The sequence below is a fragment of the Chelonoidis abingdonii genome, chromosome 1 (assembly GCF_003597395.2).
Source record: "Chelonoidis abingdonii isolate Lonesome George chromosome 1, CheloAbing_2.0, whole genome shotgun sequence".
In the NCBI taxonomy this organism is placed as follows: Eukaryota; Metazoa; Chordata; order Testudines; family Testudinidae; genus Chelonoidis; species Chelonoidis abingdonii.
The window spans coordinates 59,426,675-59,454,656 of NC_133769.1; the positions used below are offsets into that span (position 1 = coordinate 59,426,675).

Below are 27,982 nucleotides of genomic sequence, written 5' to 3' on the forward strand. Positions count from 1 at the left end.
TTCCGGGCTGCGGCTGTGGCTCGCTGACCCCGGGGGTGGGGGGCGCCCTGGGCTGCCGGGCTGTGGCGGCGGCACACTGACCTCAGGGGCGCGCTGACCAGCGGTGCCCTGATGCGGGGGACACCTTGGGCTGCCGGCAGCAGGCAGCTACTGCTGCCGGCAGTTCAGCCCCTCCAGCAGCAGTGGCTGCAACCATTTAAAAAATTTGGGGGGGGCACCACTTTTTGGCGCCCCCAAATCTTGGCGCCCTAGGCAACCGCCTAGTTCGCCTAAATGGTTGCACCGGCCCTGGCTGTGTCCTGAAGAGGACACCGTGTTCCTTGAGGTGATGTGGGTTTGGAGCAGAACTGATGGTGGCGAGACACCACTGGAGGAGGGCACCGTGTGAAAAGACTGAGCTAATTCCCAGAATGACCAGCAGGAGGCGCCACGGTGGTGAGAGCCACCCCATTACACTTACTTATAACAGTCTTGCCATGGAGTCAATCGTAGTCCCCTTAAACTCTCCAGTCTATCTTGCCACCTAGGTAACCTGTGTGTAGTGATAAATGGTTACTTATACCAGAAATCACAAAATATTCAGGTTGATTCCAGTTCCAAGAGCCAAGTCACTTGCTCCAGATCAGTTAGTATTTTAGATCTGGCAATAAACCCAATGCCTGTAGCCAATTCTGTAATAAACTTTTTAAAGGTTTATTAATTAGGAAAAAGAAATAAGAGATTTATTTACATGATAAAACAAGGAAGCATATAACACAAATGAGTTGCAGTCTAAATCCTAAGAGTGACAGCGTTGTGGTGATCTGTCAATTCAAAATGTCTTTCAGAGCAGATCCAGTAGGATGTGTTTACATGTGCAGGGGGTGGGCTGGAGCATAGGCCAGCCTGATGACAGAAAGGGGAAGCTTAGAAAGCATGCACAGAAGTTCTGTACTAGTGAATGGGCATGGCTGCTAGCATGGAATGTGATCTTAGTTACTTTTAAAAAGAATATCATGATACTTTGAGTTCACATACAACTGCATTTATTTGGTGCCCAGGATTTCCCTCCATCTCTTTTTCCTAAGGTTCTTTGAAACTGTTCAGTCATAAGTGAAATTACCTTGCTCTGCTCTTGCTGAGGGCATTCATTGTTCAATATTTGATTTTTTTTCTTGCCCACTAGTGCACAGTAGATCTCTCCTATTTGTTCTTTAGTCAATAAATAAAAGTGGCGTTTACCAAACAAGCTGAGTGTTCAGCATTTTTCACTTTCCAGAGAGCATTCAAACATATTGCTGAAGAACCATTCATTGGTTTTCAAAGCATTGCTTGCCAAGATGTGAGCTTCTGTAGACCAGAAGAGCTCTTTAAGCTCAAAAGCTTATCTCTTTCACCAACAGGATTTAGTCCAATAAAAGATATTACCTCATCTACCATGTCTCTCTAATATCAGGTATGCAGACACTGGCAAATAATAGTTTTAATAAAAAAATTGTCACTGTTTTGTAGATGAGGGATAACATAAAAGATTCAACTTTGGAAGAAGTTTTTTCTTTAAAAGAAACATTGTTACCAGCAAAGTCAGCAGCAAGTGGGTCAGCAGGTTTGTGGATGGGGCGTACTTTAAAAGACCACTACATTATGTTAACAAGTTTCAAAACCTTTGAAAGAGTCTTCTGGTGATTCACAGTGTCTGTCTGATTTTTGGCTTGTGTAGGATGTTTTGAATGGACTGCACTGCTTTAGTTTGAGGATTTAGTATGGAGCTGGGCTAGGATAAATCTTACACTGGTGCCCAGTCTATAAATCAATATAAACAAAAGGTCCATTAAAAATCTGAACACAGTTTTTGGGTACTTTCAGGTCAGAGTATTAGACATTCGTTGGCTTGTCAAACGTAATGACATAATAAAGGAAGATGCTATCTAAGAGTTGACATTAACATCATATATGTATAAAGTCATATGGAACACATATCAGATTGTACTTTAAATCATTCTCCCTCTGCTACCATCTCAAACAAAAGGGAAAGGTTGGGCAGAAAAAGCTTTGAGGTCACAATGTTTCTGGCAAATCATCCCATCAAAAGTTTCCTTCCATATGTAGTGGGCAGATGGTGTAGTCAGATGTTGGCTGTGTGTGTGTTCTCTCTATGTGTTGCACTGGCTCTGGCCAGATAACCTGTATAGCAGGTTCCAATCGAACTGCCCAATAACCACAGACCCGTTCAGTAGCAAAGGCACTTGGCCAGGTTCATTGTTAACGAGGCACAGTCCTATTATCTCGTAGACTCTACAGGACCACTAACACATGTTTGCCTATCACAATGGATGAGCTCAGTCAGTGGAAGGACTTTCTTCTGCCCCCTAGGTCAGCCAGACTTCATTTTATACATCAATACAAACAAGTTACTTATTGCCCCTCTGACATGGTCAGTCACCACCCTCTGATGTGGTTAGTTACCACCCATTACCTCGTGCATGTTGGTTTGATCAAAACATCTCTATCCATCACACTGTCATCCTGACCTTATCTCTAAGAGGGGGTCACTATATTCCTGTAACATTCTCAGGGAATGTCTCTATCATACTTGGTATTGGGGTTTTCTGGTCCCATCCTTCTGGAATGTGTCTGTGTGAGTGTCCTGTGCCTAGCCTTTCTCAGGAATGAGTGTGTTTATGCAATACCAGCCCTGTTCTTGCCAGGTTCTATGAGCCTGCATGCAGGCAGAGCCTGACTTCTGCTCATAGTCTGTCTTGCTAACTTTGCTTTATATTAGCAAAGTTTGACCACTACTTTAGTTTAGGCCTCTGATACAAAGGCTTATATTTCAGGCTCTCTTTCTACTACAGATGGCATGATGACCTTCCAAATCTAAGAATACCCTAATATCTGAAGAGAAATCTAGCACATTTGGGCATTTTCAGGAGGCCAGTGAACTCATATCAAGGGCATGATGCTCCTCAACACATCCTGCATTAGCCAAATCCCTTCCTGCTTTTGAGAGAATCCTTGTGGATTTTCAGGAAAGAGTGACTCATCAACCACAACCAACCATCCCCTCAGACAAGCAAGATCCTTCAGTGGGCAGATTGCCTGGAAACTCTGCAGTTGAGGATCTGGCCCTCTGACTTTAAGTTTGTACAGTTTCCAAATCCCAACATGGAAGAGCCTGCAAATGGTAGCATGTGGCCCCATGTGTATTGCTAGATATTAAGTTATGGATTCATAACAAACATAAAAATGACCATACTGGGTCACACCCCAATACTCCATCTAGCCCAGTATCCTGTTTTTTGACAGTGACCAATGCCAGGTTACTCGTGGGGGAATTCTGCGCCACTGGACATGCACAGAATTTGTGTTCCCCACAGATTTATTTGCTTCCCCGCAAAAAATGACTCTCTGACAGAGAAGTGAAGGGAAGCCACAAGAGTGGTCATGTGACCCTCCCCTGCAGATGTTTTGGATGCTTAGGGCCGCCGATAGAGAAGTAAATCACTGTAGGATGGGGGCAGGACTGGGGAAGACCTGGCTGGTGGCTCCTACCCTGCACTCGGCTCAGCTGCTAGTCCTGGCTGGGTTGGGGAGAACTGGGTTGGGGAGAACGGGACTTCCTCTTCCCCTGCATGGCATCCAGAGCTGAGTCAGACCCACCACCAGTTGTCACCCCCAGCTGTAGGAAGCTCTGCAAACTCCCCCCTTGCAATCCCTGCACCCATTGCTCCTCAGCTGCAGGAGGAGGGATTCCTGTACAGGGAGCTGCTCCGACATCTGCAACCCCCATGCATCTAGACTCCTTCATACCCAGACCCTCCCACCAAGCCTCACCCCCCCGCTGCACTCAGAAACCCCCCATGAGCCCTGCTCCCCTGCACCTGGACCACCCCAATGAGCCACCATCAAGTTCACTTCTTCCATTTCAAAAGTTACTAATAAAATATTCATTAGAATAGAGAATGCTCTATGTTCTCATGATGCTGTTAAAACATGAGGGGGTGTGTAATGCAAAAGACAACAGAATGTAGCAAAGAACATGGGAGTGAGTGAGATTGTTATAAAATATGTAACTGAGTTGGAAAAGTGAATTATGAGTAATGAATAAATGAAAGATCTGGTAATGCCACATAAATATTCTTACAGTTTGTATTAGCAAGCTTTTCATCTGGGCTCTCCCAACAACATTTACCACCAAGTTGTTATGAACACTTCTCTCCCCCTGCCTTGTTTCCTTCAGCTGACTATGCGGATCAGAGAAAGCAGATGTACACTACAGACATGAGATGATGGGAATGTAAAGTGAGGTTTTGAAAAGTCTGTTGTAGTGCATTTAGATAACATTGTGAATTCAAAGGAATCCTTGTATTTTCACTGCTGTATATCAGAGGTACCCCTCCTATCCAAATCCCTCCTTTTTTTAACAAGCTTGTATGAAAGAGGAAAGGCCTATTTATAGCAAAAGTCTACTTTTTTATTATTCATTTGTTGACTTATATAGCACTTTTGACAGCTCTGACTAGGTGTTTTCCATCAAATATTTATTATTTTTTTCCTAGTGTCCTAAAATAATAGCTCAATGAGCCATCAGTAACCTGCCCAGAAGATGTAACCTGTCATTCATACAAATAAAAAAGAAACTAAATGTTCACTCAAAAGCCTGACAGAACATAAATCTTGTTTTCTCTCTAATATGTAAATATACACACACAAACAACAAAATCCTGTAAACATTTAAAAACCCTAACTAGTTACACATATGCCTCCAAACATCTCATTTACATCTTGTTTGCGACCAAATGTACACATGCTGTTGTTTCTATTTTATAAATCATGTATGAAACATAACACCATTTTTATTGCATGCCATTGTGTAGATATATAGTATAATTTTCATTTTTGTCAGCAGAGAACTAAATGACAGCCAAGTGCCTGCAATGTGTATAAAGTAACATCTTGTTATGGTCTGCGGGTCCCATGTGAGAACTTGCAATGCACTCATTAAAATTACAGCAGCAGACTAGCCAAAATTAATTGCCACCAAGCATTTGACTATGACACTTTTGTGTGTTTTCTCTTGACATGTCAATAGACATATCACTGTAAATTATCCATGAAGATCACAGTGACATCATTATGGACTTCAGTTTTTGGTCCAGCTTCCTACTTAGCTACATGGTCATAGTCTAAATAAGAGGGGATTGAGTGAGACTAGCACAGGAGTAGTTATATGGCTGTGATACGACAAATTTGAGACACTTACAGTATTGAGAGTCTCCAGGAATGTGCAAATGGAAAAAATAGGGCAGTGGGTGTCATTCTAATTATACTCTAGTAATGCAAATTCAACTCAAACAAGAATTAAATTAAAAAACAAATAATTACAACAATGCAGATCAAGGTTAAAATGAATATTTTACTGATTGTGTTTCAATTATTCCAGAAAGTAGGTATTTTAAATCTGTGTTTAATTTTTTTTAATGTATAATATGGAAATTTTGGGAGTGTGGTCTGATTTCTATTTGTTGTCGTAATTCCCAATCTTATGCTTCTATATGGTAAATTTTAAGGCCAGAAAGGACCATTAGGGTCATCTAGTCTGACCCCTTACATCACATCGGCCATAGAATTTTACCTAGTAATTTCTGCATCCAGTGCATAACTTCCGATGGAGCAATAGCATATCCTTTAGGTCATGGAGAATTCACCACATTCCACCGGTTAATTATCTTCACTGTTAAACATTTGTGCTGATTTCCACTTTGAATTTGTTTAGCTTCAACTTTCAGCCACTGAATCTTGTTATACCTTTGTCTGCTAGATTAAAGAGCCCTCCACTATAAGAAATCTCCCTATGCAGGTACTTAAAGACTGTGATCAAGTAATCTCTTAACCTGCTCTTTCATAAGATAAATAGATGCAGATTCTTAACTCTGTTGGGGTAAGGCAATTTTCCAGACCCCTGTCATTCTTGTATCACTTTTCTGAATACTTTCCAATTTTTCAACATCTTTTTTTTTTAATAAAGTCTGAACACCAGAACTGGGCACAATATTCCAGCAATCATCAGAGATAATACCAACTCCCTAGTCCTACTTAATATTTCCTTGTTTATACAATCAGGGCTTGTGTTGCCCTTTTAGGTACAGCATCACAGTGGGAGCTCATGTTCAACTGGATGTCCACAAGGATCCCCAAGTCACTGCTTTCCTGGTGGAAGTCCTCCACCCTGTGAGTGTGACCTACATTCTTTATTCCTAAGTTATTGATTTGTATTTGGCTCTATTCAAATGTTGTTTGAATGAGTCTGATTTACCAGATTACTCTGTGTTGCTGAACTGTCTGTCACTACCACCATCTATTTCTGTGTCATCTGCAAACTTTACCAGCAATAATTTTATATTTTTCCCCAGATCATTGATTAAGATTTTTGAATAGCACTGGACCAAGAATACACCCCTTCAGGACCCCACTACAAATCACGCCCCCCTTCAGTGACATTTACCCATTAACAATTATTTTGAGATCTGTCAGGTAGTCAGTTCTTAATCCATTTAATATAAGACACAATCGTAGTTAAATAACAAGGAGTTTTCACTGACTAGTATTTAAATCTTAGTTGCTGAAGTAGTTATTCTCTCAGATTTACCCTAAGGCTGTTGTTAATTACGTGAGTTAACTGCAATTAATCTAAAAAAATAATTGCAATTAAAAAAATTAATGACAATTAATCACAGTTTTAATCACACTGTTAAACAATAGAATACCAATTGAAATTTATTAAATATTTTTGGATATTTTCAAATATATTGATTTCATTTACAACACAGAATACAAAGTGTACTCTGCTCACTTAATATTATTACTTTTGATTACAAATATTTGCTCTGTAAAAATGAGACACAAAAGAAACAGTATTTTTCAATTCAGCTCATACAAGTACAGTAGTGCAATCTCTTTATCGTGAAAGTGCAACTTACAAATGTAGATTTTTTGTGTTTTGTTATATAACTGCACTCAAAACCAAAACAAGGCAAAACTTTAGAGCTGTTCAGTCCTACTTCTCATTCAGCCAATCACTAGGACAAACAAGTTTGTTTACATTTACAGGAGATTATGCTGCCCACTTCTTATTTACAATGTCACCAGAAAGTGAGAACAGGCATTCACATGGGACTTTCGTAGCTGGCATTGCAAGGTATCTATGTGCCAGATATTCTAAACATGTATGCCCCTTCATGCTTCAGCCACCATTCCAGAGGACATGCTTCCATGCTGATGATGCTCATTAAAAAAATAATGCGTTAATTAAATTGTGACTGACCTTCATGGGGGAGAATTGTATGTCTCCAGCTCTATTTTCCCCTCCTTCTGCCATTTAAAAGAATCGTTATTGAGGTTGCAGGAAAAAATCCCAATGTGTAGAAAGAATAGTAAATATGGCAGGCGACCAGCTTGGTTTAACAATGAAATCCTTGCTGATCTTAAACGCAAAAAAGAAGCTTACATGAAGTGGTAGATCGGACAAATGACCAGGGAGGAGTATAAAAATATTGCTCCGGCATGCAAGAAAGGCCAAATCACACTTGGAATTGCAGCTAGCAAGAGATGTTAAGAGTAACAAGAAAGGTTTCTTCAGCTATGTTAGCAAAAAGAAGAAAGTCAAGGAAAGTGTGTGCCCTTTACTGAATGAGGGAGGCAACCTAGTGACAGAGGATGTGGAAAAAGCTAATGTACTCAATGCTTTTTTTGCCTCTGTCTTCACAAACAAGGTTAACTCCCAGACTGCTGCATGGGCAGACAGTAATGGGAGAAGGTGAACAGCCCTCTTGGAGAAAGAAGTGGTGTCGGACTATTTAGAAAAACTGGTATAGCACAAGTTCCATGGCGGCTGATGCGCTGCATCGAGGGTGTAAAGAAGTTGGCAGAATTGTAAGATTGCAGAGCCATGGCCATTATCTCTAGATAACTCATGGTGATCGGGAAGGTCCGGCTGACTGGAAAGAGTCTAACAATAAGCCCATTTTAAAAAAGGGAAGGAGAGGATCCGGGGAACTACAGGCCAGTCAGCCTCACCTCAGTCCTGGAAAAATCATGGAACAGGTCACTCAAGGAATCATTCTGCACGCACTTAGAGAGAGAAAAGTAATCAGGGACAGTCAGCATGGATTTCACCAAGGGCAAGTCATGCCTGACTAACTAAATGCCTGCTATGACAGAATAATGGCTCTGTGGGATGAGGGAAAGCAGATGGGTGATGTTTATTCCTTGACTTTACAAAGCCTTTTGATATGTCTCCCACAGTATTCTTGCCAGCAAGTTAAAGAGTGGGCTGGATAAATGGACTTATAAGGTGATTAGAGAAGCTGCTAGAATTATCAGGTTTTTCTAGTGAGTGTGATCAGACAGGCTCCATGTCTAGTTTGGCACCGAATCACAGCGGAGTGCCCGCAAGGGTCGGTCCTGGGCTGGTTGTTTGTTCAGTATCTCAATTAATGATCTGAAGGATGGCGTGGACTGCACTCTCTACAAGTTTGCAGTGGACATAAACTGGGAGAGTGGTAGATACGCTGGAGAGTAGGTATATGGATAAGCAGGGACCTAGACAAATTAAAGGAATTTGGGCCAAAGAAACTGATGAAGTGTCAACAAGGAAAAGTGTGGAGTCCGGCCTTAGGACGATAAGAATCCCTTCACTCGTTACAGATAGGACCGATGACTAGGAGGCAGTTCTGCAGAAAAGGACCCAGTGGTTACAGTGTAGAAGCTGATTATGAGTCACACAGTGTGCCCATTGTTGCCAAGAAGACTAACTGGCATTTGGGCGTATATTAGGGAATTGCCACAGACTCAAGGACGTGATTCTTCCCTCTATTTGACACTGGTGAGTGCCTCATCTGGAGTTCTGTGTCAGTTTGGGCCCCACACTACAGAGAAGGATGTGGGAAATTGGAAAAGTCCAGCAGAGGGCATACAAAAATGATTTAGGGGTCTGGAAGCACAATTTATAGGAGAGGCCTGAGGACTGGGATTGTTTATCTGCCGAAAGAGAAGAATAAGGGGATTTGATAGCTGCTTTCAGCTACCTGAAAGGGAGTTCCAAAGAGGATGGACTCAGACTATCTCAGTGATACTGAATGACAGTAAAGGGATAATGGTCTTCAAGTTGCAGTGGGGGACGGTTTCAGGATTGGATATTATGAAAAACTTTTTTGACTAAAATGTGTGAAGCACTGAATGGGTTACCTAGGGAGGTGGTAGAATCTCCTTCCTAGAGTTTTTTAAGGTCAGACTTGACAAAGCCCTGGCTGGATGATTCAGTTGGGATTGGTCCTGTGTGAACAGGGGGGTTGGCCTAGATGACCTCCTGAGTCCTTCCAACCCTGAATATTCTATGATTCTATGATATATTTCATTTATAGTAATCTCTGGATGATGACTCAGCACATGTTGTTCAGTTTAAAAACACTTCACTGCAGATCAACAAAACGCAATGAAAGTACCAATGAGATTTCTAAAGTAGCTACAGCACTCTCCACGTTTAAAGATCTGAAGTGCTTCCAAAATCTGAAGAGATCGAAGTATGACCGCATGCTTCAGAAGTCTTAAAAGAGCAACACTCCACAGCAAAAACTACAGAACCCGAACAGCTGAAAAAGAAAATCAGCCACCTGCCGGTGGCATTTGACTCAGATAATGAACATGAACATGCTCAGCTGCCATGCTTTGGATTGTTATGAGCAGATCCCGTCATCAGCATGTCTCTTGAATGGTGTTGAAGCATGAAGGAACAATATGAATCTTAGCACATCTGGTATATGTAAATATCTTGCAGTGCCAGCTACAACAGTGCCATGAGAATGCCTATTCTCAACTTTCAGTGAACAGTTGTGAACAAAAGCGGGCAGCATTATTCTCCTGCAAATGTAAAGCAAATCTTGTTTGTCTTAGTGATTGGCTGACCAAGAAGTAAGACTGAATGGACTTTTAGGCTCTAAAGCTTTACATTGTTTTATTTTTGAATGCAGATATTTTTTGTATATAATTCTACAATTATAAGTTCAACTTTCATGGTAGAGAACTTGCACAACAGTATTTGTATGAGGTGAATTGAAAAATACTATTTCTCATTTTTATAGTGCAAATTATGTAATAAAAAATAAATATAAAGTGAGCACTGTACACTTTATATTCTGTGTTGTAATTGAAATCAGTATATTTTAAAATCTGGAAAACATCCAAAAATATTTAACAAACGGTATTCTATTATTGTTTAACAGTGCGATTAATCATTAATCGTGATTAATTTTTAAAATCATGATAGCCCTAATTTACACACTTTTTAGTTTTGAAGGATAGTGTTCCACTGCTGCTACCCTCGCGGTATCTTTTTGGAAGGTGGACTTCAATTGCTGGAGATCTCAATCCAGTTCCTGTTGGTACTATTCACATACTTAAAGTTAAGCACATGTTCAAGTGACTTGAGGGATTGAGGCCAAACTTCTTGGAACTTTGAAGTATTGAGCCCTCAGTGAAGGACTCTGTATCCACATGCTCTTCTTAAGTATTTCCAAACAGGACTCCTCCCTTGTCTCATTAAAGAGCTGGTTTTCTTTTTTCTAAGGCAGATAAATCCTGTGTGCAGCATACTCTTAAGAATGGCACAGATTAAATAAAAAGAGACCAGTGTTATAAAAAATGTTAGACTGAGACCCTTAGAAATGTGAAGTCTTTTCTTTCTGGCCATTGGAGTCAATGGAGCTATACTAATTTACACCAGCTGAACATCTGCCCCAGCGTATCTATGTAGTTTTGAGTTCATTGACCAGCGGGACATCCAGATGTTTTGAATATATCATCTAGAGAAAAGAGTTGTGACTGCTGGAGATATCCATTTCTAAAATATGCTAATTTTTTCAATACTATTCTCTGTATTCTCTGATGAAGATGATACTTTACCAAACTACATAGCAGCAGATGAAACAAAAAATGTTCTGTCTTTCTAGACAGCAGTAATTAAAATATCCTCTTTTCAGAATCTGAACTCTATCCGCTGCTTGTTTAATATCCTCCTCTGTGTAGCACTTCTCTTTCTCCCTGAATCTGTTTCTTTTCTCTCTTCTCCTTTTCAAATTCAGAGACACTAACACACTACAAAGAATATTTCCCACTATGAGCAGCTGTTGCACTTGTTTTCAAACAAGTATTTCAACTACTTGGAGATGTAGACACACAATGATCCCCTGTTAGTGATCAAATTTTGCAGGACATGAGGACAGACTAACAGACAGTTAAGAGAATGTGCTGCTATTATGGTAGGAGAAAACTATTTTGGTAGTACCACCTTCATTCTGTGGAATGATGGTGGTTGTTGTAGACTACAGGTATGAAATAGATATGCTAAACATTGTATGCTCCTTCATGCTTCAGCCACCATTCCAGAGGACATGCTTCCATGTAGATGATGCTCATTAAAAAAATAATGTGTTAATTAAATTGTGACTGACCTCCTTGGGAGAGAATTGTATGTCTCCAGCTCTATTTTCCCCACATTCTGCCATAAATTTCATGTTATAGTAGTCTCGGATGATGACTAAGCACATGTTGTTCAGTTTAAGAACCCTTTTAAAATATGTCAGAGGGATAAATACTAGGGAGGAAGAGGAATTATTTAGCTCAGTACCAATGTGGACACAAGAACAAATGGATATAAACTACCCATCAGGAAGTTTAGACTTGAAATTAGATGAAAGTTTCTAACCATCAGAGGAGTGAAGTTCTGGCTTCAAGACTAAGCTTGATAAGTTTATGGAGGGGATGGTATGATGGGATAGCCTAATTTTGGCAATTAATTGATCTTTGACTATTAGCGGTAAATGTGCCCAAAGGCCAGTGATGGGATGTTATATGGGGTGGGATCTGAGTTATAAAATAATATAGAACTATACCTAGCTCATAGAGCTGGAAGGGACCCTGAAAGGTCATTGAGCCTAGCCCCTGCCTTCAGTAGCAGGACCAAGTACTGATTTTGCCCCCGATCCTCCTAAGTGGCCCCCTCAAGCATTGAACTCACAACCCTGAGTTTAGCTGGCTAATGCTCAAACCACTGAGCTATCCCCCTGATCACCCAAAGTTTCCCTGTTCTGTTCATTTCCTCTGAAGCATCTGTCAGTGACCACTGTCAGAAGACAGAATACTGGGCTAGATGGACCATTGGTCTGACCTCATATGGTCATTCTTATGTTCTGAAATTGCAAGGTGACAAACTGCATCATAAACCTACTGGAAATAAAAATTAGACAACCACCATTCTCCTGAACCAATTTGTGGAATAAATAGATTTGGGTACAGAGTTATCATGAAAATCTTCCTGTCACTCATTATCTGTGTCTCTTTCATTTTACAGCCAGTTCTAGGGATTGTAGCATTAACTTGTTCACATCTTGATTGGTAGTATACTTGCCCATTTTGGTGTGTGTGTGTCTGTGTGTGTGTGTGGGGAGAATGTAGAGTATAATGTCAAGAATAATCTTCTATGAGATTTCTAAGGAACTGCAAGGCACACTAGAAACCTATTCCTTTGACCATATGAAGAACACAATCTTTTATGGACTTAAAATGATTTCAAAAGAGATGGATATTGGTTCCTATTAAGTTGAAATTAGTTGACTCCATGTATGAAACAGATCTTAACTAGAGGTGCTGTCTTGCAAGACAATAATTGCTTATTAGCCCTGGACATAAAGGGCTTCCTCCTTCCAAAGTCTCTAGTCTAGACCAATATATTCCTCAGATGTAGCTAGTCACTATTTGCTTAGCTAAACCAGCAGGATAAAAAAGGAAGGTCAGTTTAGTCATTATTCTAATCAACCTTTTCCATATCAGAACTTCTCTACCTGCCATTTAGCAATATAAAGAGGAAAGAGCTATCATGATGCTTTGACTTCTGTTCACAATCTTCAAGTGTCATTACTTGTTTGGGATGAGAGACTCTGCATGTATATATACACATGTACATCATTGATATATAATTCACTTACAGCATTTGTTTCCAGTTTTTTTATCTGCAACCCATCAAATGATTAGAAAAAAAAAAGTCATCTCTCAACTCACCACATCCTACTATATCCCACAATCCTTTGCAGATGCAACAAATTGTGAAATTCAGATTGCAAGTTCACATCTCCTGTATGCCTTCTAAATATTTAACCACCAGCAAATAGTTAGTAAAAGCCAATAATCAAATAAAACTATCTGAAAATTAGTAAAAAAAACATTTGGTACAAGATACTTATAAAGTTTAGATTAATAAGATGTCATGATCAAAAATTCTTTAAGTGCTGTGCCTGCTTTAATAAGCAAAGATGTTGTACCTGAGGCTCAGTGCCAGGCAAAAGCAGAGGTCATCTTCAACAGAGAGCTGAGAGAGAGCAGAATGTATTTTAACAGCAGTGAGTTCTTAAAAAAAAAAAAGCTAAGCAAAAATACCTGATTCACAGAGCTAAGTCATGACAAAAAGCACAAGTACTCTCAAAGCTTTACTTAAAGTTCTAGGTATTTCTTCTTCACATCCAGGAGTTTGAGAAATGTTTGGTGGAAAATTTAGCTTCAGGAAGTAGTCAATAAAGATTTCAACCTTATCAATCAATGAAGATTTTCATGTTCTGCCCCTGAAACAAAGCACTGAGAGCAAGCCAACAATGACCAGTGAAGTATTCAGAAATGGCAGAGCTACAATCAGTAAGGGGGAAAAAAATCTTGCATCCTCTGAGCTCAAACAAGAAATTTGAGATTTTGCCATGGGAAAGCCAATTAACTTCTAAGAGGAGCTGCTGAAGCTAAGTGCACTTTTCTCTTACATAAAATAATGAAGACAGATACACTGTCTTCCCTACATGCTCTGGGTTTAGTTGATCACCATATTTGGGATCAGGAAGGAATTTTCCTCCAGGGCAGATTGGCAGAAGCCCTGGGTTTTTTTCACTTTCCTCTGCAGTGTGGGGCACGGGTCACTTGCTAGAGGATTCTCTGCACTTTAAAGTCTTTAAACCACGATTTGAGGACTTTTGTAGTTCAGACATAGGTTAGGGGTTTATTACAGGAGTGGGTGGCTGAGATTCTGTGGCCTTCGTTGTACAGGAGGTCAGACTAGATGATCATAATGGTCCCTTCTGACCTTAAAGTCTATGACAAAATAGCTTTCGTATCACCATAAGGGCAATATTTTCTTCTTAGTGCCATTTGTGAAAACTTTTAGTTTGAAGATGAAACATTTGTGACAATAATATAAATATCCTCCCCATTTGTGTGGGAGGTGTTATTCTTTGAGTTTTATAAATGAATATTACCCTTGTGCATAACATATCATAGTTGACTATAATTTAAACAGTGTACATGTTTTACTGAAGATGTCTAACATACTTATTTTATAATGGAGTTTGATTATGTTTATATCTAATTCCCCATCACAAGGAACCATAATTAGAATTTAATTTGTTATCCTTTAATGCACTCTGGTGTTGCTGTCAGTTAACTGAATGCAATTAATTCATTAGGTAAAAATGACAGAATTGTCAATCAGATGGACATAGATAGGGAGAGTAACAAAGTTTGTGGGAGACTGAAACAATTATAGCTTAATTCTAGAGGTCAGAATTTTTTTCAGCTGTTACTTGTGTTGAACATTATTCTAGAGATCCAGCTGTGACATGTCTATATTGAATTCTGAACTCCATTTTGTATTGTGAATTCCATTTTGTGTGCTCAGTGACTTTTGAGGTTCCATGTTGAAAAGCCAGCCTGACCATGACAAAGCTAGTGTATTCCAGACACTGCCCTGCCAAGGAGGTCTATGGGACAGCTCAGAAAGAACTATCAGTGAAAGAGCCAGTAGAGACCATCAGCTTTGAATGACTCTCAGTGACTGGCCTACCTCAGAAGACTCATTTTTCATTTGAGACTCACATGGCGAGGGGTTGGAGTTTCTAGTTTGGAACATAGTAAACCAGGGACAGAGACTTTATTTAAAGAGGGATACTTTATGAGAAAGGGAGGTCTTCCAGTGCCACATGCCAGAAGACTGGGCCGAAGAGCAAGAGAAGGCAGCAGGGAACATGCCTTGCCTGAACTGCTGACCTGACCTCAGACTCACAGAAGGGGTGAGATCAGACTAAAGTGGGGTTTGGTGGTGGGTGCAGCTCTGGGCTGCTTTAACTTTCAAAGATCAATAACTCTTTAGTACGTTAAGAGCAAAAGTGTCTGTGGTTAAGACATTATTTGCAAAGGCTGTGTTCCTTGTTTGACTGCTACATGGTCCCTGTAGGGGTTAATCAAGAAGCCCAGAGTGCCAAAGTGAAGTGGAACTGTGAGGGAACACGTCTAAGCTACTTGGAGCTCCAAAGGGCTGAGGTACTGGTTTTGGAGTTTAAGACAACTGGGCTGCAGAGCCCCATGTTCCAAAGAAGGGTGGCAGATACAAGGGCTGTAGCTGAGTGCATGCCTAAGAGACCCAGAGCAAAGAACTGTGACCCATCCCTGCCCAAACTCCCATTGGTTTAGGAGCACATGGGATCTAATAACCATCAAGAGCGGGGGCTGGGTTACACAAGCTATATGCACTAGTGGCAAAACCTAATAGACCACTTCATACTTATTAAGCCTGAAAGCTAATAGTATCTTACTTCCTGAGTAAACACTGGACGTCTGCACTCCTCATGTAGGGTAGCAGCATAGAGGGAACCCAGACCCACCCTCTACTATGGGTTTCCAGCACTGGTACCCTAAATCACTGGGCTATCAGCCTCTGTAACACAAACTGCCTTGCTGTCTCTTTCCTGGGTCCTCTTCCTGTGTATTTAGACATCTTTCCATATGAGGAGAGATTAAGAAGACTGGGACTTTTCAGCTTGGAAAAGAGACGAACTAAGGCGGGATATGATTGAGGTCTATAAAATCAGGACTGGTGTGGAGAAAGTAAATAAGGAAATGTTATTTACTCTTTCTCATAACACAAGAACTAGGGGTCACCACATAAAATTAATAGGCAGCAGGTTTAAAACAAACAAAAGGAAGTATTTCTTCACATCTGGCATTGGCCACTGTTGGAAGACCGGATACTGGGCTAGATGAACCTTTGGTCTGACCCAGTATGGCTGTTCTTATGTATGTTCTTACCTCTCACTCTTCAATGGAGTATTCACTCCCAGGTCTGTTTCCTGGAGTTTTTCTCCTGACTGCACCTAGGCTAATTTATATGTCCCAGCATGTCTGTTAGTCTTATGCCCTGTTACATGACCCTTGTACCATACACTCTGGCTAGGAGGTTGGCTAAACTTTGCACAGGTGAGGCAGACAATCACTTTGAACATTTACCCTTAAATTTTGGTGCACATCTGTGTGCGGGGGAAGGACCTGAAGCTTAGCCTTTGTATTGAGAGTCTGCATCTGCTCTAATAAAGTGTCTCTGAGTATATATGTATGTGTGTATTTTGTTAGGGGATGTCTTGTCTACACAGAGTAGGCACAAGGGGAATAATTCTTCTCACAGCCCGGACCAAGGTCCAGACACAATCTAAATGACAAGCATAGGCATTGTATTAGGCTAATGTCACTGCTAGCCTCCAGGAGGATGAAGTGAGGGCAGAGTCATTTTCCCTTCACGTGCAGCAGGCAGCCACACTGAGTCAATACAGAGAGAAGTGTATTCTGTACTCTTTGTAGGAGTAGCACAGCACCAGCTCCAAAAATTCCATCTTTCAGCCCATATTTCTCCTCACCATTCTCATGCCAATTCTGGCCCTGTACATATTATTCTTATGTGACAAAATGCCTATGAAACAGGTGATGGCTAATAAAAACTCCAGGTCTGAACCAGCAGTGGTCACAGGTACTGTTCATTGTAAAGAGTTTCAAAATCACATTAAAATATGACTCAATGAAATAACTGTTTTAATAAAAACAGCAACTTTTGGAAATCCTGGGCTGAAGAGTTCCATGAATCAGAGTAAGGACTTCTTCTCCATCTTTCTGGTCATAGAAGTGTGTGCCACAAGAGTTCTCACCTTCTCACAGCTAATGGTTTTATGAATGAGTTTAAAGTGGGCTTGCTGTTCTTTCTTGTGTCATCTTCATTCTAGTCTCTTCACTCTGTCCCTTTTCCCTGCTGTCTTCTCTTTTCAATTTTTTGTCCCTTTCTTATCACTAGAATATACCTATCTCCACTGGGAGGAGGAGGCAGCTCTTCTCCAGGATCACAGTCAACAGTTCTGGAAATCACCCTCAAGGGGTGAGAGAATGCACGGTGGAGAATGACACCTGTGTCTTGGAGAGGCTTTTTCAATAAAGGGATGTAGTGTAGAGTTTGACCAGGTGGAAAGAGTTCCATTTCTGTTCTTCTACAGGCTGCCCAAGGAAACAGGGAAGCACGTTACTGCCAGGCCACTAGGCTGACTAAATGATTTCCTTTCCAAGAGATTTCTCTGAGATTCTGGTTATCAATTAAATGAGATGTCAAGAAAACAATGACTCCCTGGGTAAAACTTATTGTAGATTGCAAGTACGTATTAACTGATCTAATGTGAGCTTAAATCCCTCTACACTTAGTTATTTTGATTAAAGTTATATAAATGTTAACTAGATTTAGATACATCAGGTTCAGTAATATGTATATTTTGTGTCACGGGACATTGTAGCTTTGGAGGTATTGCATTGCATCACTGCATGGTGGTATAGACATTTAATTCTTCTGCTTTGGGAAGAGACAGTGGCAATTTAAATTAGCAGAGTGGCAACACAGAATTGTTAATGAAGCTTTGGTTTTGTCTGCAGGCAAAGCAAGCTGTAGTTAGTCACTCAATGTTTCCTGTAGTGCCTTTGAATGAACTTCACCTGGCACTGGAAGGGGACATAAGTATAAGCAGGGTCAGAATGAGCTCTCCCTAGCCATTTAGAGATAAACTGGAGTAAAAGACTTCAGGAGCACACTGTTTGCATAGACTGTAGTTCTCAACCTGCAACCTGTGGTCTGCTTACAGCCCAGCCAGCAAACAGCTGTAGTCCATGTGACATTCTCATACAGGTAGTATTGGATGTGGCCCACAGTGGTAAACAGGTTAAGAACCCCTGGCATAGACACACCTACTCTGCCTAGGTGCACAGCAGATGCAGCTGCTTTGCCAAAGTGAACAATTTTGGCTTGCAAATCACTCTGGTAATTGAATGCAGGAGTGATGAAATGTTATCCTTATCGTACAAGTAAAGGGCAGTGGAACTGTGCTTAGCCTGTTATGATTGAGGGGGTCACCCTAAACTGAACCTTGCTAAGAAGTGGGTATATATATGAAGATAGATTATATCTCATGGAGCTGGAAGGGACCTTGAAGGTCATTGAGTCTGGTCCCGTACCTTCATTTGCAGGACCAAATACTGTCCCTAACAGGTTGGGTTGGGTTGGGTTGGGTTTCCCCCCTGCTTGCCCCCTTAAGGGCTGAACTCACAATGCTGGGTTTAGCAGGCTAATGCTCAAGCCACTGAGCTATCCCTCCCCCCCACAAATCCCACTGAAGAGGGAAAATGGGTAGGGACAGGTGTTTCTAGCTGGTGGTGTGGCATTCTGGACACCATTTGACCTACGGCTCTCCAGCGATAAAGATAGAGCTAACTATATTCAATTGAGAGTCCTTGTTTTCGGTTGGTGATTCTTATAGCTGACATCACTGCTGAGCAGGTCTAGGGGCTAAGCCTTAGACCTTGTGTGGGGACAGCATTGCAGTGGAAGACAACATAGTGGGGAATCTCCTGCCAGTGCAGTTTCTATCAGCTGAAATCACTGAAAGCTGAATTAACCCAGCTCTTAGTGAAGTGGCAGAACCTCAGAAGGTGATAGTGTGGGAGCAGCAAGCAGTGGTGGTAGAGAAGCAGCCGCCGCCGCCAGTGGTGGTAGAGAGGAGGTGGTAGCTGTAATCCAGTTGCACAGGCAGCATTGCTCAACACCCTCCCAGGGTTGGGAGGTGAACTCACCTCTGAACTCTGGCTTTTCCAAACCAGGATCAGCAACTGGGAGTGTGGTACAGCAGTGGGAGTAGTGTGTTCAGGGACAGCTGTTTGTCAGATTTTCACAATACAAACTGAGGCACAGGATACTGTCTGACACACTGGAGTGGGTGTTTGCCTGTGGTCACATGCTTTTGAATTATAGTTGTGGTGTTTTCCCTTTTAATAAAAGTTTTTTATTTTGTTACACACAGTCTCAATGCTTGCAAGAAAGGAAGTATTGCCTCTTAGGGGCACCCGGGGTGGTAAATTTTACCAGATTACTGTGTGGGGGCTTGAGCCAGTTCTGTTTTGTGGTGTTAAGAGGAACCCTAGATCAGGGGGTCTCAGGACAAATTTTTGGTGGCCTCAGAGTGCAGCCACCAAGTCTTGCTGGTGGCTGCTCTCACATTTTTTCCTAAAATTGCTAATTAGCTTTAGGAAAACCAAATAAATATGCACATATACATGTCCAACTCATTGTAATTTAGTTATTGCTAGCTAGTGAGTCTGTTGTGAAAAGTGATATTAACAAACATACAAGTATCACTTTTCACAGCAGACTTACTCAGCCCTGGCACATCTGGGGACAAATTAAACTCTGGATGGAGGGTCAGGGGAGGCAGTGGGGGATCAGGGGAGATGGATTGAGGGAAGCAGTAAGGGGGCTGGAGCCAGAAGCCCTGTGGCCAGAGCCTGGGGCCTGCTGCCTCTCAGCCAGAGCCCAGAGCTGAAGCCAGAAATCAACACCAGGGTGGTGCATCCAGGTGGAAGAGGGGGCGCTACTTTGTTGTGGCTGCAAGAAAAGCCCTTGGTGTCCACATGCAGCCATGGTGGTCACCTTTGAGAAACACTGCCCTAGATATGGAACCCAGCTCTCGTTGGTGCTGACTTCACCTGGCAGAAGGGCTACATAAAGAATAGGTAGTAAAATTATTATTCAGTCTTTTGTGCTGGTGCCAAATACCTGATAGGTCAAATATTTTGCTCTTCTTTTAGAGGGCAACTAGCAGTAACAGAGGCCGTCACAGTTTATAAATGATAGAAGACTCTCTTGGTCTTTGATCCAGTGTAAAACCAATATGGAATACCTTTATACAGTAAGCCCTTCACCTATAGTTTTCTAATGGTAGCTTGTGCCTATCTTAAGGGTTACACAGTTTGACCTTAATGTAAATGGGTATAGTTTATAAGCTTCCTTGAAGATTTGAGTTTTGAGAAGGTATATGAAAAAGAAGAGGGTGTTGGTGTCGTGAACTGGATCAGGAAGTGAGTTCCAGACAGAGAGAACTGCAGGGAAGCATATATGTAGGCATGGGAACAGGATGTGAAAGGTCCTGAAAGTGAGCAGCTTGAGCTGAGTGAGGAAAACATGAGGGTGAAGCAAAACTAGACAAATGGAGAAGTAGAAAGTGGGGCCTATGTTGTAGAGGACCTGACTATTGTTGTGGCATAGGGCAATGTGCATTACTTTTATGGTGTCCTTATGCATAGCTTAAGTTAGCTGAGTCTTGGAGAGGAATTTACAATAGTCAAGGCCCGTTCAAGACCTGGACCAGGCTTTTCACGTTGTCAAAGGCCAGGAACCGGTGAGTTTTGGAGATGAAATGACAGGGCTGAGGGAGTATGTGTAGAAGGAGAGAAAGGAGGAAAGATGATTGAGCCTGTAGGACAGAGAGGATGATAGATTTGATTGACAGTGATGAAAAATAAAGGGGAAGAGGAGGAGTTTAGTGCAAAGATGATTGAGGAGTAGCAGATTTGAACTTTGAAATGCTAGAATCAATAGTCTGCATAGACTGCACCACCATATTTAATAGATAGCACACTGGAACAGCATTGTGTGTTCTAAGACTTGGCAAGCCACATCTGGGCACTTACAGTATATCTGAAATCACTCTTCAGCACCTCTCAAAAGGCTCAGCCCAGGAGACGGGGCATCAAAGATCACTTTATGGTCCTGAGATACTGGGGTCCTCCAGGGGCTGGAGTGGTCTACAGTATAAGCTATAACAATCCTAGGGTCTGCTTTAATTTATGGCAGCCTCTACTCTGCTGCCTATGGCTGTTCTTCAGCTCAGGACAACCAGTGATTGTCCTGCAGTCAATCCCCCTTGTGTCCCTGGCTCTACTGTAGCATACTCCTACATAGAGGTCTTGTGTATGTGCCAGCCCTATGCTGGTCTTGCATCAGGACCGTTCCCTTGGGGGCTGTTACTAACAGTGCACACCATTGGAGCAGTGTTCATGGCCCAGGGACAGGCCAGAATCAGGCCCAGTGTCTCTTTGGGAGGAAAAGTGACTTCCATTTACTAGGATAGGAAAGAAGCACATTATAACACCCAAAGTAGTGAAATAAAAGTGGATCGTAGAGTGAATTATTTTTTGCATAGTATCTCCTCTATTCAGCAGTTGGCACATTGTAACTAAAATACGTTATTCTGTCTGCTACACAATGATGCTTCTCAGCAGGCTCAGGAAGAGACAGTGTGATTGAAAATACCATCCTTTTAAGAATTGCTGATCGCCTTTTATTTATTTTAATAGCATGTATAATTCCAAATAGATAACAAGCTAAAAATATTATGTTGCTTTGCTTTTCTAAACAAAGAAAACCTTTGTCGATCTGCATCTGTCAGCTGATGGGATGCTATCGAGTCTGGCAGGCCAAAATGTGACCTATTTGTGTTTTTCATTGTGGATGCATGTACTAAAAGCTTTTTCTCACTCTGCTTGTCTAGTCACAGAGAGCTGTCTTATAAAATTTTATCTTACTACCTGCAGGGAGAGTCAGCTAGAGAGGGACAGAGTTTGCCTTGATGTGAATGACCTGTCCAGCAACACAAAGCACTGAAAAATCAGCAGTGTTTCCATGTCCATCATTGTGCTGCTCCTGCTTTTATAACCTTGCATGGCACTAAAGTAGTTAAAAGATTTTGAGTCAAGAAGCAGTGGTTCCTCTTCTCCAGTAGGTTGTGAACTTAAGAGAATCCCTGAATGCAGTATGAAGGCGCATTAGATAGCTGAACCTTTGAGGAGCAGAAAGAGTAATGCTGTGGCAGGAAGCACTAATATGATCCTTGGATGTGTAAGTGAGGTGTAGTGAGTAGGAGTAAGGAGATGGTTTTACCTCTGTATATGGCATTGGTTAGACTGATACTTGAATACTGGATACAGTTCTAGTATCCACATTTTTAAAATACTTGAAAAATTGGAGAGGGTGCAGAAAAATGATTTGAGGGCTGGAGAAAGTGCCTTAGAGTGAGAGACTGAAAGAGCTTATCAAAAAGAAGACTGAGGGGTGACTTGACTACTGTGAGTACCTTCATGGGAAAAATACCAAGTACTACAGGACTGTTAAATTAAACAGAGACAGGTAGAACCAGTGTCTGGGAGCCGATGCCAGACACCTTCAAATTAGAAATAATAAATACATTTTTAACAGTGAGGGTGATTGACCACTGGAACAAACTACCAAGAAAAGTGGTGGATTCTCCATCTCTTGATGTCTTCAAGTCAAGGCTGGATTCCTTTCTGGGAGATATACTTTAGATAAACAAGTACTTGAGCTCAATATGGGGGGGAGCAAGATGAAATTTATTGACCAGTAACATGTAAGAGGTCAGACTAGATCTAATGGTACCTCTTGCCTTAAACTCTGTGAACTTATGAAAGAGTTTCACAGAAAAATGAACAGGGGCTGGGCAAAGGCGAAAGAGACCTTGAATGGGGGCGGGGGGGGGGGAAGAGACAGGGTTACTATTACCTACTCTGAATATAGATGGGATAGTCTGCATTTAGAGACTATCCTGTTTGCCTGCAGAAAAAAGACTGGAGAGATGGAAATCATGGGGAAGGAGTTTAGAGAAATTATCATGGATGAAAGATGATGGGATAACATTGCTTCCATGTCATCTGACTTCACTATTGCACCCGATAAAGAATGATGTCAATTTATGCCTATGGCTACTTGCCAACTCTTTGCCAGTGAAACCTTTTAGTGACCTAAAATAATTCAAAAATACCATTTGTTGTAATAATAAAATAGCGATGCTACTTAGCACCTGTACAGTTTCTTTAATCTTCAAGGCAATACACCTCTACCCCAATATAACGTGACCTGATATAACACGAATTCAGATATAACTTGGCAAAGCAGCGCTACGGGGGTGGGGGAGGGCTGTGCGCTCCAGCAGATGAAAGCAAGTTTGATATAACGCGGTTTCACCTATAATACGGTAAGATTTTTTGGCTCCCAAGGGCAGCGTTATATTGGGATAGAGGTGTACTCAGACTTTTATTTAATTCCACCTCAGATCACCCCTTTGGTGTAGATAACTAAGTATTATTATCACCATCTTGTTAGCGGGGAAGATTAGACAGAGAAGTTAAATGATTCTCATATGTTCACAGAAGTATCAGAGTCATTGCTTGGGGAATACTCCGGAGTTCTTTGTTCCCAGCTCTTTGGGGACCAATGTATTCACTAAAAACTTTTCTCCACTACACCATGCCTTTCTTTTATGTCTTTCCTTAAATTGGATCTATGCACAGGCAACAAATTTTGGGTCATATAAGGTGCTGTTTGGCACTACATATTGGTCCAGAAGGAAAAGCTTCTAATTATATGAGTGCACATTAGAGCTGGTCAAGAATTTTAAGTACAAATGTTTTTTGACAGAAAATATGGTTTGCACAAAATTTGAATTTTTCATGGGAAAATGGTCATTTTTTCTGAAGTTTCTCAATTTTCGGTTGAGGCAAATTGAAACAAAACTTTTCATTTCAGGTTAATTTGACTTTAACCTCTCTGCCTGCCGGAGCCAAAGCAGTGCCTCATGGGAGTTGTAGTTTGGGTGCCTTATGCCCCATTCTCCCCTGGGTCAAGTTCCCCAGCCAGACTACATCTCTTGTGCAGTGTCTCAGCGAGAAAGAGAGATGTAGTCCAGCAAAACAGCATTTCCAAAGTGAGAATGTTCAGAACTTTTCTTTTGGTGAAGTTTTTATGAATAAACTTTTCATCCCAATTCGGATTGAAAACAAATGTGAAACTATTGGAATTTCCTGTGGGATGAAAATTTCATTTTTCAATCTAGTGCACACATGTAAAAACAGTGTCTTATTCATGGGTCACAACTAGTACAGGCTTTTTAAAATCACCTATTGATTTCTCATTTTAAAACACAAGACAAACATTATTATCAGTGTGGCATTTTGAATGAATTACTGAACAGATAACTTTATATATTTGGCCTATATTCTGTCATGTCCCTTTCTGATGGTCTAGAATAGTTCCAAGTCAAGCCATGGAGCAATAGTCCTGAACTGTTTCTTTTCTTTGTTTTCCTTTGCTAAACCAGTGATTTGTGGGGAAATACCTAGTTTATAATGAGATCACATGGAAGTAACAACAATGGGGATTGGGGAAATGAAAAGTTTTTCACAATCTTTACACCAAATATGTCCATTGCATGAGGTAAATAATATGAAGTGATGCTGAGGTACTTGATGCTGAGCTCATATTTATACTACGGATTTAAATACAGGTACAAGACTATCTAATAACACCAATTATTCATTGAGTTTGTCCTACTGAATAATCAGTGTTCATTCCCCTATGTTAATTATTGATTATATTAGCATGAAAATAAGGATTTTGCTTAACAGTTGCATTTGTGGTATAGTAAGTGAAAGCCACTGGAAAACAGCAATGGACGGAGAAATAAAGTCAAGGCAGCAGTGGTAAGATGCAGCAATGAATACATTCGTTTATTTGAGGGAAACTACATTAGTTACACACACTACTGGAATAGCAAGGGTCATGTTCAACCCCTCAAACTGTTCATCTGAAGCACTATACTTCATTGAAATATAGGCCAGTTCTCAAATCAGGCTTATATAAGGCCGTCAAGTCTGCTATGTAAATGAAATATGTAAACTATCAGGGACCTCACCCAGGTGTTTTCCTCCTACCTGCTGGCAACTGCAAAATGTAGTAGCATCTTGTCCTCACCAAGAAACATTATGACAAGTTCCTAGAGAGATAACAAATAGAAAATATCTAGCCATGCTCAGTAGAAAGAGAGACTTAATATTCTTAACCTGCTGAAAGCTGTACAAACAGTTCAAGAAAACAAGTTATTTCAATGAGTCACATCTGTATTGTTTTCTTGTATTGAGTCTCTTTATTGTCTGCAGTGTTGAAGTAAGATGTTTATGCACATAAAATGCTGCAAAGGCCTCTGGAGTTCTTTCCCTGAAACTTTCCCAAATGCCCTATTGCACTTCATTTTTGGATTTTTTTTCTTTGGGCAGGGGAAAGGAAAGGAGAGACTATTACTCTTTGTTTAATAGTCAGAATGAAACTAGCATTCAAAAAACACAAATTCCTTTGTTTGTCATCAGAGGTAAATTTAGATGGAAATGTAAACAACCAATGTAACATTCTCTAATTGTGACTAAGTAGGAAAAGGGTTACATTTCAGTATCGAGTTTGAATAGTACACTGCACCTTTATGTTGATCTGAAGGGACCCATACTTTTTTGTAGCCCTCGGGCTCATTTGAAATACCATCTGTTAAAGGCTAAATTATGTGCAGTGTTTTTGTGATGGGGGGTTTTCTGTCTACTAGTAGCTAAAATTTAAGCTGGTTGTACTTATGATTATAACCTTGAGATGTATGCAGGAATGTCAGCTCTTGGATTTTGGCACACACCTTCAGCTGAGGCACACAATTTCAGCAGTATAATTTTATTTATTTTGCTCCCTGTTCCAGGTGATTTCCTTGGTCTATATTCAGAATACTCATTTTTAAGAAAACAATTGCCTCCCCAACTAGCCAGATTTGTCAGGTCAGGAGCTAGTACTTCACTATCTGGTACTGTAATCCCTAATCTAAACAGAAAAAAGTGAACATAAAGAAGAGAGAAAAAACAGAGAATGAAAAAAGAAGCCATCAAAAGGAATATACCAAACGTCTATACAATGCCAAATAATGCAAAATGCAGTAAAACAGAGAAAATAAAACAATGCCAACAATACGTCTCTTCTTCTTCTTTTAGGCCCTGTATCAGAAAAGCTCTAAAACGTGTTTATCTTTAATCATGTGAGTAATCTCATTGATTTCTCCATGGGACAACTCTCATGCTAAAAGTTAAGCACGTACTTAAGTGTTTAATTGAATTGATTGTTCATTATACAGCAAACCCAGGTTACAGTGTGGACAGTATTTTGTCAGTAGTTTTCCAAAACAAGATGCCTTTTTAGCATCGAGATGCGTGAGACTGTTTGATACTATTTAACGTACTCTACAACAATTATATTTTCCTTATATCTGAGGTAAGCATTATTATTTATGTAATTATACTAGTATGTGGTGGAATAAATTTAAAGAAGAAGCCCAAGTTGAAAACCGTTGATAAATTCTAGCACTCCAAAATACATGATAGTTCAATAATTTAGAAGTTGATTTTCCCCACCTTGATAATCATTATCAGTATTGTTAATGCTCCCACAAGGTATTTTAGTCACAACAGGTTGAATTTAAAATATAGAGCCAGATCCACAGCTGGTTTCAATAATCTTAGCTTATTGACTCCAATGAACCTGTGCCCATTTATACCATTCAAGGATTTGGCCCAGAGTTTAGCAACTCTTTGCTTTATTTGGTTTACGTCAAACTCTTCACGTTATCTTGTAGCTATATGTTGTTGTAATTAATAAATGAAAAGTGCGTGTGTCTAACGCTGAATGAAATCACGTTTTACTTTAAGTGACGTCTCCAAAGGGAATTGCAATTATCCCTAATAACTTATCAAATCATTTATTTTGACATCTGATTTTGAGGAATCTGTCGATACATGGTGACTTTTTAAAGTCAATGACTGTAGAGTTGAAAAATGTAAAGATTAGAATACAAATCAAAGAAATAAAGGTGACTGGCAGAGATTTTCAAAGAAGCATATAGCATGGTTGGGATTTTTAACATCTCATTCATAGAGTATACAGAATTAAATGGTTATTCTTACTAGTTTAGGACTATGTAAAACCATAATTGTTAGTAATTTATGCTTAAAGTTTTATTATGAATGGAATTTGGAATAGAACTTCTTAAAATACAAATTTATCTGAATTCTGCAACAGTGTTTTTTAATTAAAACCTTTTTCTTAAACTTTAGACTCATCTGTTTGGTTAAGTTGGTCTGAAGCTGTACAACTGAGCTTCTAGAATTATTGATTATAATTACTTTGAAAGCAAATGACTCCCACAGGGACCTTTTTGGAGGATAGAGCGAGTCCAAGAGATGAGCCCTCTGACTGAGTTAGTGTACACACAAAGCCCTAATCTCATCAAGCAGGTTATTTTACGGAAGCCTAGTAGATTAGTATCATGATGCCATTAATGAAGTCCTGTCAGAATAAATTAATGAATCATATGCTGACTTTTTATGATTTTTGAGCTCAATTCACAAGTAACAGTTGTTTTCAATATCGTCGATGTAAAAAATGACAGTACATTTGATTATCTTGTTATACCACCTTTCATTTTAATGGACATGTAACTCATTTGTTGAAAGGGAAAAAGTAACACGTAATTATTTCTAGATATAATATATTGCAGATGACTTAGGGAACAGTCCTACAAGCCCTCCCCTTGCTTTCTGCATATCGGTGGCTTGCAAAAACAAGACTTCTGGTTTTGAAAAATGTTCATTTTGAATTCAGAGTAGCCTTTCCTCTTCCAAGAACATCATAATAAAAACCTATCTGAAATTGTAGCAGGAATGAATGAATCTAACTGCCTCCATGCAGAGGAGACATAATGGATCCTTTTAAACAAAATGGCTTCTCCACCTACTGATGCAAATTTTACATTTTAAAATTGAAAAGCAGTACAAGAATACAACCAACCTAGTTGGAGAAGAAGCATGCTGCTGCAGCAGCAGGAAGAGCAATTGTGTCCAGTCATTTTAA

At 40.4% G+C, this 27,982-nt stretch overlaps 1 protein-coding gene across 2 annotated transcripts in view; it reads left to right on the forward strand.

Annotated features, from left to right (window-relative positions):
• TMEM117 (transmembrane protein 117) overlaps positions 1-27,982 on the forward strand; it is a 363,574-nt gene that overhangs the window by 125,084 nt on the left and 210,508 nt on the right. Inside the window, exon 1 of one of the 2 annotated variants that reach the window (XM_075065940.1) lies at positions 6,130-6,210. The exons of the other annotated variant lie outside the window; for it this stretch is intronic. Within the exon in view, the coding sequence (XP_074922041.1) occupies positions 6,146-6,210 (65 nt within the window). The 5' untranslated portion in view covers positions 6,130-6,145. Of the gene's footprint in view, positions 1-6,129; positions 6,211-27,982 lie in introns of those variants that run through there. 2 annotated transcript variants of the gene reach the window in all.